At 33.8% G+C, this 15,068-nt stretch overlaps 1 protein-coding gene across 7 annotated transcripts; it reads left to right on the forward strand.

Annotated features, from left to right (window-relative positions):
* The first annotated feature begins 702 nt into the window (after positions 1–702).
* LOC7477456 (DNA ligase 6) lies at positions 703–14,002 on the forward strand. 7 transcript variants are annotated; one of them, XM_024599506.2, is made up of 20 exons: positions 707–3,132; positions 3,218–3,335; positions 3,442–3,523; positions 4,213–4,315; positions 4,437–4,533; positions 5,237–5,339; positions 6,543–6,665; positions 6,948–6,995; positions 7,084–7,181; positions 7,283–7,348; positions 7,451–7,516; positions 8,036–8,195; positions 8,346–8,453; positions 8,851–8,900; positions 11,773–11,807; positions 11,925–11,986; positions 12,058–12,219; positions 12,314–12,402; positions 12,784–12,883; positions 13,610–14,002. In XM_024599506.2, the coding sequence occupies exons 1-20, from the start codon at positions 816–818 to the stop codon at positions 13,772–13,774; spliced, it is 4,152 nt and encodes a 1,383-aa protein (XP_024455274.2). In that variant the 5' UTR covers positions 707–815; the 3' UTR covers positions 13,775–14,002. The 7 variants fall into 7 exon arrangements, 5 of the variants coding, with proteins under 5 accessions (XP_024455275.2, XP_024455274.2, XP_024455271.2 ...); XM_024599503.2 differs by having other exon boundaries at positions 709–3,132; positions 13,466–14,002; XM_024599505.2 differs by having other exon boundaries at positions 709–3,132; positions 5,306–5,339; positions 13,466–14,002.
* Positions 14,003–15,068: the final 1,066 nt, after the last annotated feature.

Raw genomic sequence — 15,068 nt, forward strand, 5'->3', positions numbered from 1 at the left:
TTTTCATTTTCATTTTTATTTTTATAAAGTTATTATGTTCTCATTTGATTTAATAGGAATTGGTCTTCGAAATTTTTTTCTTGTGTTTCTTTTTATGATATTATCTCAATTTTATGTTCATGATCACGAAGTTTGCAAATTAACCGGGTTTAACCTATTTTTTAAAAAAAAATTAGTTTCACCCCGCAACATCGAGTTGTTTCGTATTCCGAGTATGCTTAGAGCGAGTTCATTTTATTTTATTTTGTTGTTATTTTTTTACAATTTATTTATTATTGTTATATATATATTTTTTTTACAATCAGAAATAGTTTGATATACTTGAGTGATAAAATTAAATTATGGGGTATAATTGTTGAACTTCAAAATTATTTCTAGATAGTATTTGCCACCCTAAATTATTAGATACCGTACTTTCTTTCACATAAAATATGAAAACTACCATCATAACTATAAGTATTTATAGGTTTCATTATCATTATAAGTCTACGAGTCTCATACTTATGTAAAAAGAGAAATAGTGTACAAAATCCATGCATAAAAACTATTATGATTTAAAAATAAAGTTCCGATTTATTATTTATCCTTTATATATATATATATATATATATATAAACATTTAATTTGTTTTCTTATACTTAAATATCTACACTTAAAGTTGAAATGTGCCCTTGACATTTGACAATATACTCTATACTCCCTACAAGGATATATAAGCATGCAAAAACCTCCCCCAAAAATCCTAGTGAAAAGAAATGCCCTCTCCCTCTCCCACTCACTTCTTCTCCTTCCTCTTTCCCTCTTGACAAATTTCAATGGCCTTTCAATCCGATCACCAAACCCCACAGTCCATAAACTCACAAACCCTATACTACAAATCCCTCACTTCACTTTCCCTCCAAATCCCTCCAACCCCATCATCCTTCCTCCCTCTCCCTCCTTCTCTCCCTCCTTCAAAACTCATCCCCAAAACCCGTTTCCTCATCGACGGATTCCGCTTTTCCTCCCCTTCCATTACTGCCTACTTCCTCTCCCACTTCCATTCTGACCATTACACTGGTCTTTCCTCTCATTGGTCTCAAGGTATCATTTTTTGTTCCCCAATCACTACCTCTCTTGTTACTAGTATCCTTAATGTCCCTGAATGTTTTGTCTTTTCGCTTCCTCTGAATCGTGCTGTTGATATTGATGGTGTTGAAGTTAGTTTAGTTGATGCTAATCACTGTCCTGGCGCTGTTCAGTTCTTGTTGAAAGTGCCCATTTGTAAGAATTTAGATAATTTTGAGTTGTATGTTCATACTGGTGATTTTAGGTACTCTTGTGAGATGAAAGATGATGTTTTTTTGAGAGGTTTTGTGGGGTGTAATACGGTTTTTTTGGATACTACTTATTGTAATCCGAAATTTGTGTTTCCTTTACAAGAGGAGTCGGTTGATTATGTTGTTAGTGCGATTGAGAAGATAGGAGGAGAGGGGTTCAGTGGGGGTTTGGAGAAGAGGGTTCTGTTCCTCGTGGCTACTTATGTGGTGGGGAAAGAAAAGATTTTGATTGAGATTGCACGGAGGTGTAATAGGAAGGTCTATGTGGATGCCAGGAAAATGGAGGTTTTGAGGGTTTTGGGGTGCGGGGAGAGTGGGGTGTTTACAGAGGATGAGAATGAGAGTGATGTGCATGTTGTTGGCTGGAATGTCTTGGGGGAAACTTGGCCTTATTTTCGGCCGAATTTTGTGAAAATGAAGGAAATTATGGTGGAAAGAGGTTACAATAAGGTTGTGGGGTTTGTGCCAACTGGGTGGACATACGAAGTGAAACGTAATAAGTTTGCAGTGAGATCAAAGGATTCATGTGAGATTCATCTTGTGCCATATAGTGAGCATTCAAATTACAATGAACTCAGGGAGTATGTGAAGTTTTTGAGACCTAAACGTGTCATTCCTACTGTTGGTGTGGATGTTGAAAAACTCGATAGTAAACATGCTGCTAAAATGCAGAAGCATTTTGCTGGGTTAGTTGACGAGATGGCTAATAAGAAGGAATTTTTAATGGGTTTTCTTCGTGGGTCGTCTGAGAATGATAAGAAGGTTGAAATGGATGCTGTCTCAGGCTTGAACGAGGGGCTGGCGCAGGAGAAAGAGTTAGTGGAGTCAGTTGAAATGAAAGCCCATGAGAATAATGACACTGTTGCTTGTCTCAACTCCTCATCTATACTGCAAGAATCTCCTACACACAATTTAAGCATGCTAAATGATGAGGAAAGAGATAAACTCGTTCATGAATTGAGTGATTGTTTGCCCACATGGGTTACCCGAGACCAAATGTTAGATTTAATCAGCACTCATGGGAGGAATATTGTTGAAGCAGTTTCTAGCTTTTATGAACGTGAAATGGAATTCCATGATCAAGTAATTTCTTGTAGAGTAACTGTTTCTTCATCTGAGACAGTTCCATTATATGACTCTGAATCACCTTCAAAACCAGCTTCTATTAATACTGATAGTCGAAGTATGGGTTTTCTGTCAGGTCAAAACTACAAGTCACCTAGCAAGAATCCTAAACTAAAGGGTGGTAATTCTCCTGGAAAAAGGAAGAGGAGCGTTGGCAATAAGCCTGGCAAGAAATCAAAAATTAATTCAAAGCTGGAATCTGGCTTGTCGAAGCAATCCACCATTACTAAGTTTTTCAATAAAGTTTTGCCTGATGCTTCTCAAGTTAGTGTGGTTGCATCTATATCTGAGCAATGCCCTGGAGATGAAAATTTGTTGCAAAATGATGATGTTACAGAGTCATACAGGGAGGAGGTAGATCAGTTTATTCAGATAATTGATGGCAATGAGTCAACAAGAAGTTATGCTGCCACCATCCTCAAGAAGACAGAAGGAGATATTAACAAGGCTCTGGACATGCATTATGGTGATCCCATGGGTAACCTTGGCAAGAGTATAGAGGCTTTGGTGGTTTCTGGCAATATGGTTGAGCGCCAGTGCGAAACTGGCTCCTCTTCTGCCAGGGAGAAAGAATTGTTTGGAGAAATAGAAAATATGGTTGATCTATCCGTTCAGGGATCATTAATAAAAAACGTGGATGCAACTCTTGTATCACTACCAACAGAAAAATATAATCCCATAGAGCATGGTTTGTCTCTTCACTTTTGAAGTTGATTAACTTACTGGTATTCTCACATTCTCTCTATGTTGCATTAAGTTCTGAAGTTACGCAGCATGCTGGAATGGTGGACAACCTGCACCATATATCCATCTTGCACGTGCTTTTGACCTGGTCGAGGCAGAAAAAGGAAAGATCAAAGTTACTTCGTTATTGTGCAATATGTTTAGAAGGTTTCCTCATAGGCTACCCTTTTTCTTTATTCATAAAATTAAGGGATGCGTTATGGTAATACTTAGCTCAGCGGGAAGTGTCGCTTGCAATTTTTGTGTCATGCAGTTTGCTGGCATTGTCTCCTGAGGATGTGCTGCCTGCTGCCTATCTGTGCACAAATAAGATTGCTGCTGACCATGAAAATGTGGTTAGTGGTCTTCTTTCTTGAATTTTGTGTTTGCTTTTATCAGTCATGGGATTTAATTACATTCCATCCTCTTTAGGTCTTGCAATTATTCCCATAACTTGTGGAACATTTTATTTCTGGCATTGAATGATCTCCAGATTATGAATTTCACATATATGTTTTCTGGGTCAAATATTTGGAATATTCATATGCTATGTAATAGCATTATATTCATGTTCTATTTGCTAGGAGATATGGACATGTTTCTTCTCTTCTGAGAATGAGATATGGACTTACTTGCTCACATATGGTTTAATAGTATGAACTTTTTATGTTTTCGTAATTGAGCTAGCATCAGTAATTCTTTTTTCACCATGTGTTTCTCAGTTGCCTATAATTCAACTGAATCTTGGTCCAGTCCAAAAGCTAAGCCTTGGTCTTAAAGTAGTTGGGTTCAGTTGCATGGATCCATTTTTCCCCATTCTTTTGTCAGGGCTAAACCAAACCTTCTGTAATTAATAAATCTTTTTATCACTTGGCTCACGTCTTGCTTCATTTAATTCTCCTACCTCTCATATGCTCTGCTTCCCAGTTGCATGTTTTTACTGAAATGCAATTGGAGATGCTTTATAACTCCAGGGTTGAGGGCTTGGTGATTTTCTCTGAAATAGAAGAAAGAAAGATGTACCAATGAGCCTCGAATTTTTCAGGAACTAAACATAGGTGGAACCTTGGTTACATCGGCTTTGGAAGAGGCATGTGGAACAAAGCGGTCTAAAATAAGGGAAATGTACAATAGTATGGGGGATCTTGGTAGGAAAAAAAATCCCTCAATCTTTGATCTATTATGAATTTTTTTATTAGTTTTATTTTCCTGCTAGTTTTTTTCCATTCAGTATGGCCTGATGAACAAATATATTGTTTGTGGTTAAAGGTGACGTTGCTCAAGTATGCCGACAAACACAGACATTACTGGCTCCTCCTCCTCCCCTTCTTATTAAAGATGTATTTTCTGCGCTGCAGAAGATAAGGTATGGCCAGTGTTTGTGATTTAAGATAGAACTGCAACTTTAATGGGATTGTTGGGATGGCTATGAGGATTGTTTTCTGATGTCCTAATTGAACATGTCCGGGATATGTTTTCTGGTGATGACACTCATTAACAGAAGTGAACTCAGCTTTAGGAGGCAAGAATCAGGCAAATTTCTTACTAGTAAAGGTCTTTTTTTGTTGATAAATTTTGAGGGGACTGTTAAAGCTTTAATGGGCTCAGGCAGTCAAGTATCATCTTTACTTTTTTCTCTCTCTTTTGTGATATTGTAGCAGATATCACTAGACAATCTACTGGTGCAAAGTCATAGAAGGAGATCATTACCAATTCCAAATAAGATTGCAAAAACAAAATTTTTCTGTGGATTCTAGTGGCTGCTGGATGAAGGATTGCATCCTTAATGATCTATTGTTCTGATCCATGCTGGAATTGCCTAGAAGTTGAACAATCTTACACTGGAAGTAACTGATTATGTTTGCAGCTTCTTTGTCTAAAAGTTAGAAATTAAATAATCGCACAATTATGTTTACTTCTTCTAATTTTAAATTCCTAGATGATTAGAGTAATATGAAAAAGAGTGTGATGATCCATATATATCTAACCTATCACATAGTTTACAGGGAAGCTCATTGTCACGCAAGTCATTAGCTTCATTCACATTTTTCTCATGTAAGATTCTCCAGTGTACAAACAGGTAGTGGAAGTACTGGTCGAAAGAAGAGCCTCATTGTGAATCTTATGCGTTCTTGTAGGGAGAAGGAGATGAAGTTTATTGTCAGAACTTTGGTAAGAGTCCTGCACAACCTTTCAGGATTATGACCATAGTAGGTATTCTATAATCATTTTATTATTCAAGTAGATAAGCTACTGGTCTTTGCTGCTCTTATCAAACAACATAAGGAGACAAATGTTTTAGGGACTTTGATAATTGCTGATTTACCTAATCTAGCTGTGGATTTGAAAAGGTGACAGGATGATTTTACTCCTGAAATCCTAGTTCAGTTTAATAATCTTTTTCACATGGATCTGTACTTGCATCCCGTTGTCTATCTTTATGCATTGAGTTTTCCCTATCCATGCATTTCTTTTAGGAAGGAAGATGAATGCATTGATAATATTATCATGCTTTTCTTCTAATCCATCTTAATTGTTATTCTTTCTGGACTCTGTTGTGCCCTTTGGTTATTTTGTAAGGGTTACTGACTACTCGTGCACACCACAGAATTTAAGATCTCATTTTTTACATAGTAAGGCCAGGGAAATTTGCATCTTGTACTCTCTTTTTGGCTGTCTTGTGATCTGAGCATTTAGTTCTAGGAGTTGATTTTCATAATTTGTTGTTTTACTTGTCTTTCTCCATAAGTTCTTGTGATGGAATCAACCAAATAAAACTCAATTTGGAAATCTTCTGCAGTAGCACTTCAATCATATTGTCTTTGTTAGTCAATTTAAAACCATTCATATGATTTGATTGAGGTTAGTTTCTGGTATCAGTAATCTATTTAACTTTCTCTGAAGGTAATTGTACTCTTGTAATTTCTGGATTTGATGGAAAGAGATTTTAGCAACTGTCCTTAAGCTGGCAATTTATTGCTATATTGAGTCTATTTCCCTACGAAATAGTCAATCCCCCACCCCCCTCTTGGGAGCCTTACACTACCTGGGATTTGGGTTATTAATAGCCGACATACAGAAAAAGTTTCCATTTATATAAAGAAAAGATGGAAGTCTGTTGAAAAATATCAGTAGTTGATCAACTTAAATAAAAAGAGAATGATAAGAAAAAAATTGCAGCTTTGTTGTTTAGTTGCTTGTGATCAGGACCGGATTTCTTTCCTTGGACATACTGATTGTCATTCTTATATTTATACATGTATAGCCCATTTATCTCTTATTCTAAATTCATAGAGATATGAAAGGCAAATATTGAAATAATTTTTAAATATCTGCTGTGCTGTAGTTTTTTTATTTTTCTTGCTATATGAACAGGTAAGGAATTTACGGATTGGAGCAATGATGAGAACTATCCTACCTGCTTTAGCTCAAGCTGTTGCTTTGAATTCCTTTTCTTCTGATGAATGTAAAGCTGAGAATGTGAAGGAGAAACTTCAGGTTTGGTTTCTAATTTTTATTACCCTGATGCTTGATAACAACATTTTTCTTTTCTTTTCTTTTTTCCCCGTTTGCTTTACTTGATTTAGCTGTATTATATTAAAGTAATGTATTATTTTTATGCAGTAAATGGTAGGTTGAGTGATTTCTGACCACTCATGTACCTTGATGCTAAATGAACTTTTGTCCACTTTCTATGAAAAGTTCAACTTACATTTCTATACACACTGATGTTGGTGTTCTGTATTTAAATTGTTAATCCAATATTTCTGTTACTGTTAGTACATTTCCACAGCAGTGGTTGAAGCTTATAACATCCTTCCTACTCTGGTAAGTTGCTTGTATTTGACTCAGTCATTTTCCTTTTTTGATGTTTTCAATGTGTTCTTCTTATAAATCATGCCAGATGTTCTAACAGGATTTGGTTGTTCCTTCACTCATAAATGAAGGCGTTGGATTTTCATCGTCAACTTTATCAATGGTTGCTGGGATACCTCTTAAACCAATGCTTGCAAAGTACAGATTTATTTAAATCACTTAAGCTTATTATATGTTCATACTGCTCATTAAATATACTGTACTAATTCCTTGAATCATTGTGTGCTTTTGGATGATAGAATTACAAATGGAGTTGCTCAAGTACTAAAGCTCTTTGAAAATAAAGCTTTTACATGTGAATACAAGTGCGTGCTCCTCTTTTCATGACACTCTTTTTTTAAGATTTTTTCCATTTCTTTCTGCGTGCTTTTCCCTTTTGATGATGGTTAGGTACTGGGTTTGTGAAGAAAACCTAGTGGTCACATCAATGTATGCCAGCTAGCATTTTATGCTTACAACAGTGGAGATTCCGGGTATCACAATGATTAGAGATATTGATAATTACTTTAAGAGAACAGTAGCATTTGTAAAGCCTTCATAGAAATGAAAGAGCCTTGATGTAAGCAAAGATGATACATGTAGCTGATCAATCTCCAGAACATCATTCAATGCCATAATAACTACAAATGTCATTGTTCCTAGCAATATGGTTTTAAATTGCAGCTTGAACTTGAAAATTGTGGTCATATTTGTTCCTGCAGCTCTTTGATTTATGAAAAGTCACCATTAGAAACTGTACCTTTTTTACTTGAATCTCCTGTCTTTTTAGTATGTTTTTTAGTTGTTGCCATCAAGATAAGCTCTTTGCCAGATATTTTTATGCACTCAGCATTGTGGAGCTCTTCTTCTAAGAATCATAGTTTAATTGCTGTCATTCATTGATTGAGTTGGGAAAACATGTTATGCACATTATGTGATATCCTATTTGGGTTTTTTTTCTTAGATTAATGGAGGATTCCTTATGGAACTTGTTTCTGTATGTATAATTTCAGATACGATGGTCAGCGTGCCCAAATTCACAAAATGCCAAATGGCACTGTACGTATATATTCACGAAATGGGGATGAAACAACTTCTAGGTTTCCTGATTTGATCAAGATAATTGAGGAATCTTGTAAACCTGCTGCAGCGACTTTAATAGTGGATGCAGAGGTTATATATTTTGCAGTGGAAAGTTTTTTAGTTCTTTTTGTGAATTTTATTTAATTATTATGCTTCAGCTTACGTTACATTAGTAAATTATTGTTCCTGAACTGGACAAGATCCAATTGTGTATAAAACTAGCAGTACCTTTTGGATCAGGTAGTTGCAGTTGATAGAAAGAATGGCTGCAAGCTCATGTCCTTTCAAGAGCTATCTTCAAGGGAGAGAGGGAGCAAAGATTCTTCCATTGCTGTGAATAAGATAAAGGTTTGATCTATTGTCAATTATAATGTATCCACTGCATTACATGCGTGATGATGTAATCCTTGAGACCATTTATAAATTGGTAACTAGTATGCGTTGTGCTAGCCACTAGGTGTTTAGAGTGTTTCTGGGTGTGGGAATAAGCTTAATGTCTTCTTAAAGTGATGGAAAATGTTTGTTTAAGCCTGATGCTGGTGAATGAATAATTAGTGTGCCTGGCGGGCTGAGTAAGGAAGAAGAGAATGGGGGCATAGTCAAGTGTTGGGTTTAATTGCCTAATATCTTACTTTATGTAACATCATTTTCCTTTGTCTTGTTGATGTGATATGGTCTAATTTCATTCTCAGTGATGGTAACTAATCTGATTTTGTATTTTCTCTTATGTTTCCACTACACGCAGGTTGATATATGCGTGTTTGTCTTTGATATCATGTTTGCTAATGGAGAACAGTAATTTCTTGAACCTTCTCTTGGAATTTCGTTACATGTGTCAATTTCTAAGCTACCAGGTAAAATTTTGTGAGAGTTGGATTTGAGATTATTTGTGGTTATGCAGCTGTGCTAACCTGTTTGGTGACTTAAAATTTTTTTTTAAAAAAAACTCTTCATTATAATAGTGTAATTACTAAATTTCCCCTTGTTCATTAAAACTTTGAACTAAACATGGGGCAAGATGGTTTTTTCACCATGACACAATTGTCTTTTGCAAATTGTGTAAGGGTAGATTGATTATTTTATTCTTTTTACAGTAAAATTACTAATTAAACCCTGGAATAAAATAATCTAATGCTTACTACCTAAGGACTTTTTTGTATTTTCAAAAATTTTAGAATAGTGTAATTATTTTGATACTTTTAAATACAAAACTCTCATTTGAGGGTTTTTATCATTTAACATTGTTTTTATTGTAAATTCCAAGGGTATTCAAAAATTGTTGGCGTGTGTTGTGGATGACCCGGCGTGAGGGGTCGTTCCAAGATTAATGGTGGTTTGGTGACGTTGCCAACCCCTTAAAAATTCAAGAACAACTTTTTAATTTGTTGATTTTTAATTTCATCCGTCTTAAATTTTTTTCTTTCAAATTTGATCTTTATTTTTTTTTAATCATTTTATAAATTGATTTTATTTTATGATTTCAACCTTCTTTATATTTTCTTTTCTAATTAAATTTAATCCTTATTCATTTGATTGTCAATTATTTTGTTTTGGCAAGTTTTTAAAATTGTTTCATAATAAACTTTTTTATTGGACTCGGATCCAGGGTTTCATGTATTGCGAGTCTTTAAGATTTGACTAGGTTTGTGATGTTTTACCTGGTTTGCTTGTTTTTTTTTTCTTCTCTTTTTTTCTAAGCTAATAGTTTTTCATGTTTCATCGATCAATGTTTTTTCAATTGAATTACCTTTACAAAAAAAAAAAAAGTTTTTTCAATTGTAAACCGGGTTCCTTTTATTTAGCTTGCTTTCTATTGAATTTTTTGTTGGTCATGAAAATGACCTTGTTATTTGAGGTCTTTGTTTTCTATTTTCTTTTTCCAAATCCATTCCTTTAATATTTGGAATAATTTTTTTAAAACAATTTATGAGGTTAGAATTCTTTTTCTATTTCATCCCCTTTATTTTATTTTTATTTTTCTTTTGAATATAGATTTCATTTATTTCATTTCTATTTGTTTTATTTGAGATAATTTTTTTTAAAATTTTTTTTTTATTTTTTTCTAGGATTTTTCAATGATTTTAAAAATGACCTGGGTTTTCTTGGTTTTTTTTTTTTAATTGTTTCTCTTTATTGGATTTATTTTGGCTAATCAATATTAAATTGGTTAGGAATTAAGTTTTTTTATTTAGGTTGGGTCTAAGATTTAATGGGTTACTAGTTTGAGATTTTTGTCTAGGTTTAGAAAGTTCGCCTGAGTTTTTTTGGGTTTTCTTTTTCTTTTTTTAAAGGTTATGTTTTTTTCAGTTTTATCATTCAATATTTATATCATTAGTGATTATGTTTTGTTTTTTTTTATCTGCCTTCTATATGATTTTTTAACCGGACATTTTTTTTTTTTTTAAGGTTTGTCCATATATCAATGTTTTTTTCTCAGCCACGTCTATGTCTCGAGTAACATTTTTTAAAAAAAATTAAAAACATATTTGCATCATAAAACAATTTTTAAAATTGATTTTTTTTTTCACAATTTCATCCTTTAAAATTAAATTGGTTAGGAATCAAATTCTTGATTCAACTTAAGTTCATAATTTCACGAGTTGTGAGTTTTAAGTATTCGACTAAGTTTAGGATGATTGCTTAGTTGTTTCTTCTTTTTAAGCTAATGTTTTTTTACCATTTTTTTAGAGTTTTGCCTTGTTATTTTTTCTGTTTGATTTCTATATGGTTAGTCTCAGATTCATGACTACAGTCACCGGTTTCAAAGGTTAATGCGGGTTGACTTTGTTTTTTTTTTTTTCATTTTTAAATTTATTTATTTTAATTTCATCTTTTAACATTTATGCATTGAAAATTGATCTTTTTTTTTTTTTAACTTTCCTTTCAAGCGGTTCTTTTTTTATGCTTTTATTTCTATTAGGTTACCCTTAATCGTATGTCCATTGTCATGGAGTTTGTTAGTTAACCCAGTTTAATAGGGTTTTTTTTCTTGCTTTTTTTTTAAAAAAATTCAGTTTCGACCCTAACATTGAGTTTTTCAAACTCTGGATGGGATTGTGTCGGTTTTTTTTACCTCATTTTTTGTTATCATTTTTTTGTTATATTTTTTAATTTATATTATTTAAATTATCAATTGATCTGGTAACTTGGGTCTCGGATTTTTTTTCTTACAAAAAAAAAAAAAAAAAAAAAACCAACCCGCAGTAAAGCGCGTGCCACAAATCTAGCAGTTTACTATGGTAGTTGTGTCATGCTGCTAGCTCTAATTAACATGAGATTAAGGCTTCATTGAATTGAGATTCCTTTGTCTGTGCTATAGGGAGAGGATAATTATCAAGGCAATCAGATAAACTAGTAGATATGGACTTTTACATGTAATATTTGTTCTCAAAATCATTAATCTAAGAAGAGTTTAGATTCCATCAGAAGATGAAATTTTGCTGATATCTCGAAATTAAATAATTAGATCATTGTCACTCCTGATCTGACAACAAGGTTTGGAGCTTTCTGTTCCAGTTTTTAAGATACCTAATCAGTTATGAAAGTGCTTTCATTGTGTGTGGTTCCCAACTGTTAAGAATCAATCAAGCCATACGGATTAGGTAGGCTAAATTTCACTCTTTCCAGAAGTGGATTGCTATTTAAACTGGTTAATCTTCTGTTGCAGGCTGTTGGAGCTTCCTCTCCGCCAAAGGCGACAATGTATGCATTTTTCTTGTTCTTTGAAGATGTATTCTTTTCTTTTATTTAACTGGATAATAACTTCTTTTCCCTGTAAGTGTTGTGTGTTTCAACTCTAACCTTCTTCTGTAATAACAGACTTGAAAGACTTGTTTTGTGATGAGAGATTAGGTTGTTTTGAATATGCGAAGGAGATGACGGTAACTGCTGTAATTTACCAGTTCACATAATCAGTTCTTTTCAGTATTTTAAGTGGCTCTATGCTTTGTAGGTTGAAGCACAGGATGCTTGTTTGACCAATGATGCAACTTTGACCAAGATGAAATCTTTCCTTGAAGATGCATTGCGGTCCTCGTGTGAAGGGATTATGGTGAAATCTCTAGATATCGATGCTGGATACTGTCCATCAAAACGGACTGACGCATGGTTAAAGGTTTGATGTTTTATAGTGTTTTTTTTTTTGTTATCTTACTACATAAAAATATAAGGATGATTAGTTACTGGTTGAACTGATGTTTCTTTTGCAGGTCAAGAAGGATTATGTTGAAGGACTGAATGATTCTCTTGATTTAGTCCCGATTGGTGCTTGGCATGGAAATGGGAGAAAAGCAGGATGGTAGTAACCTTTTCTTTTTCCTCCCCTTTCATAACAGGGTTTCCTGGAAGATTCTGGTGTCATATTTTCTTCTACTTTCTGTTTGCTATGATATAAATACACGAATTAAATTTATTTTGCTGTTATTGATAAACCGCAATGAAATCATTTTGAACAAGTTGGAGGTTGGGGTCTGTACTACAGCACTCAAGTTCAAAAAATAAGGTCAAAGAATGTAGTTTCAGGAAAAAAGAAACTGAAAGAAGAGAAGGAAAGAAAAGTTTGAATGTGCTGTTATGTTCTTTTCTATTCCATGCACTTGCTAAGTGTTTTGTGGGTGTATCCATGACATGTCAAAGTGATGTTGCTACCCTTGATTATCTGACTTTTATTATGTTGCAGGTATAGTCCATTCCTCATGGCATGCTACAACCCTGAGACTGAGGAATTCCAAAGTGTGTGCCGTGTCATGTCTGGGTTCTCAGATGCTTTTTATATAGAGGTAAATGGATTTCATGATTCTCATGTAGATAAGTCTATGCATATGGGCATGTTATCAAGGGTATGGTGGATTTAAACAGAATTGTCATTAGAAGACTCTTAATTTTTAACATTAAGGGGAAGTACCTTCTGATCTTAAATAAATCTTGAGCAAATTGACATAAACATACTTTCTTCCCAAGTATTTCATTATGAACTTTCTTCCCGAGAATTACATGATGAACTAGAGAAGGGTGGTGGCGCTGTGCATATTTCAGCTAGCCATCTAGGTTTCTATAAGGAGAGTACACTGCTATTTACATAGATAGTCAATTCATCTAGTTGTGCTGTTAGGAGATTCTCTGATACTTGCTACCTGTAGTGTGGATGGATCAGTAACCCAACAGGTGAACCTTTAGAGTGCAATTCTTATTTCTCACAAAAAAAAAAGTAAATAAGAAAGTAAAGAATGCAATTCATGCACATGTAAAATATTTGAAAAAATTAAGAAAGCATTTCTTGCTCTTCGATTAGTGTCGAGCTGATTTGCCTTACTCTCTGGAGTCTATCATTCTAATCCTCCAAGGTAATAACCGAGTTGCAGATGAAAGAATTCTTCTCTGGAGATAGGATCTTGGCCAAAAAGCCACCATACTATCGAACTGTGGAGGCGCCGGATATGTGGTTTTCTCCAGAAGTTGTTTGGGAAATAAGAGGTGCTGACTTTACAATTTCACCTGTTCACCAGGCTGCTGTAGGTTTAGTTCATCAATCTCGTGGCATCTCAATCAGATTTCCAAGATTTATTCACTCCATATCGGATAGAAATCCAGAGGAATGTAGCACAGCAGCAGATATAGCTGAAATGTTTAATTCTCAAACAAGGAAGATGGACGTGACAGCTGAAAGATGATTATTATCCCAGCAATCTCTACATAAGCCCTTGTTGCCAAAGTTTGTTTTAGGCAATGTGTTAATAGGCTATTCCAATTTTTTGTTTATAAGATGGCCTGTTGCCATGTTTTGTAACCTCTTTTGGCTGTTGCATAGCCTTGTGATGATGCAAACATCATCCTTAGTCAATTTTTGAATCATTATTGATTGAGAGCCGGAAGTTATTTTAAAAGAATTTTTTATGTTGTTTCTTTGTTTCAATTAAATTTTTTTATATTTTTATATTGATTTAATGTGTTGAAATTAAAAATAATTTTTTAAAAATTTAAAAAATGTTTTAATGCATTTATAAAAAAAAAATATTTTGAAAAACAATTTTTATTATAATATCAAATCGGTTCTCAAAACTTTTCGTTGTGCATTATATTTTTAGGTCTTGTGGTGTTTTTTTTTAAAAAAAAAAATTCTTTTTAACTTTAAATTAATTTTTTTATATATTTTTGGATAGAATATTAATGTAAAAAAAATTTAACTATATATATTATTTTAATTCTTTTCTAAATAAAAAGGTCCTTTCACCACACTTTCAAATCTAAATAGATCTTTTTGCCTCTTCTTCGGCTATTCTATCTGTGGCCATGAAACTTTAATCCTTATGTCAAGTCCATTATATTCATCGACTTTTTAGGCCCAACATTGGCTCGCCAAGTCTAAAATATTTGCTCGAGAACTGAGCCTGCATGGAACTTTGAGTAAATTATAACTTACATCTCTGTCATTTTGATATTTTTCAAGTTATAGAAACTAACTATTATATTGGCTCGTGCGTTGTAGTAGGTTAGTATTAATTTTAAAAAATATATATATAAAGATATTATTAAATATATATAGAATGTTAAGTGTTTTGGGTTAGATACTCATGCAAGATAAAATGTCTTGAGTTTGACAGCCATATCAGACTCACGCGAAAAGAATTTGGCATCTATGTCAAATCTAAAAGTCTTCGATCTTACAGCAATGCCAGACCTAAGCGAATCGGATCTGACATCTATGTCACATCCAAGCGCACCCAAACGAATTGGGTTTGGTAGCCATGTCACACCCAAGTGTCTTGAGTCTAGCAATTATGTTAGACCCACATTACTTGGATCTGGCACCCAAGTAATTTGGGTCTTACTTGTTTGTCAGATTCAAGTAAATATGCGTTCAGCGCAGCTTTTTGAATTTAAAAATAATAAAACAATATTAAAATGTCCCTTATGATTATAGAAAAGTACACAAAAAATAGCATGAAACAAAATTCGCCCGTATGC

Source organism: Populus trichocarpa, chromosome 4, assembly GCF_000002775.5.
Source record: "Populus trichocarpa isolate Nisqually-1 chromosome 4, P.trichocarpa_v4.1, whole genome shotgun sequence".
Classification (NCBI taxonomy): domain Eukaryota; kingdom Viridiplantae; phylum Streptophyta; class Magnoliopsida; order Malpighiales; family Salicaceae; genus Populus; species Populus trichocarpa.

Coding starts and splice junctions, on each gene's coding strand:
- LOC7477456 (XM_024599503.2), top strand. CDS start 816: ATGGCCTTTCAATCCGATCACCAAACCCCACAGTCCATAAACTCACAA. Junction 3,336..3,441: donor TTGTGCAATATGTTTAGAAG/GTTTCCTCATAG, acceptor TGTGTCATGCAG/TTTGCTGGCATTGTCTCCTG. Junction 12,884..13,465: donor CAGATGCTTTTTATATAGAG/GTAAATGGATTT, acceptor ACCGAGTTGCAG/ATGAAAGAATTCTTCTCTGG.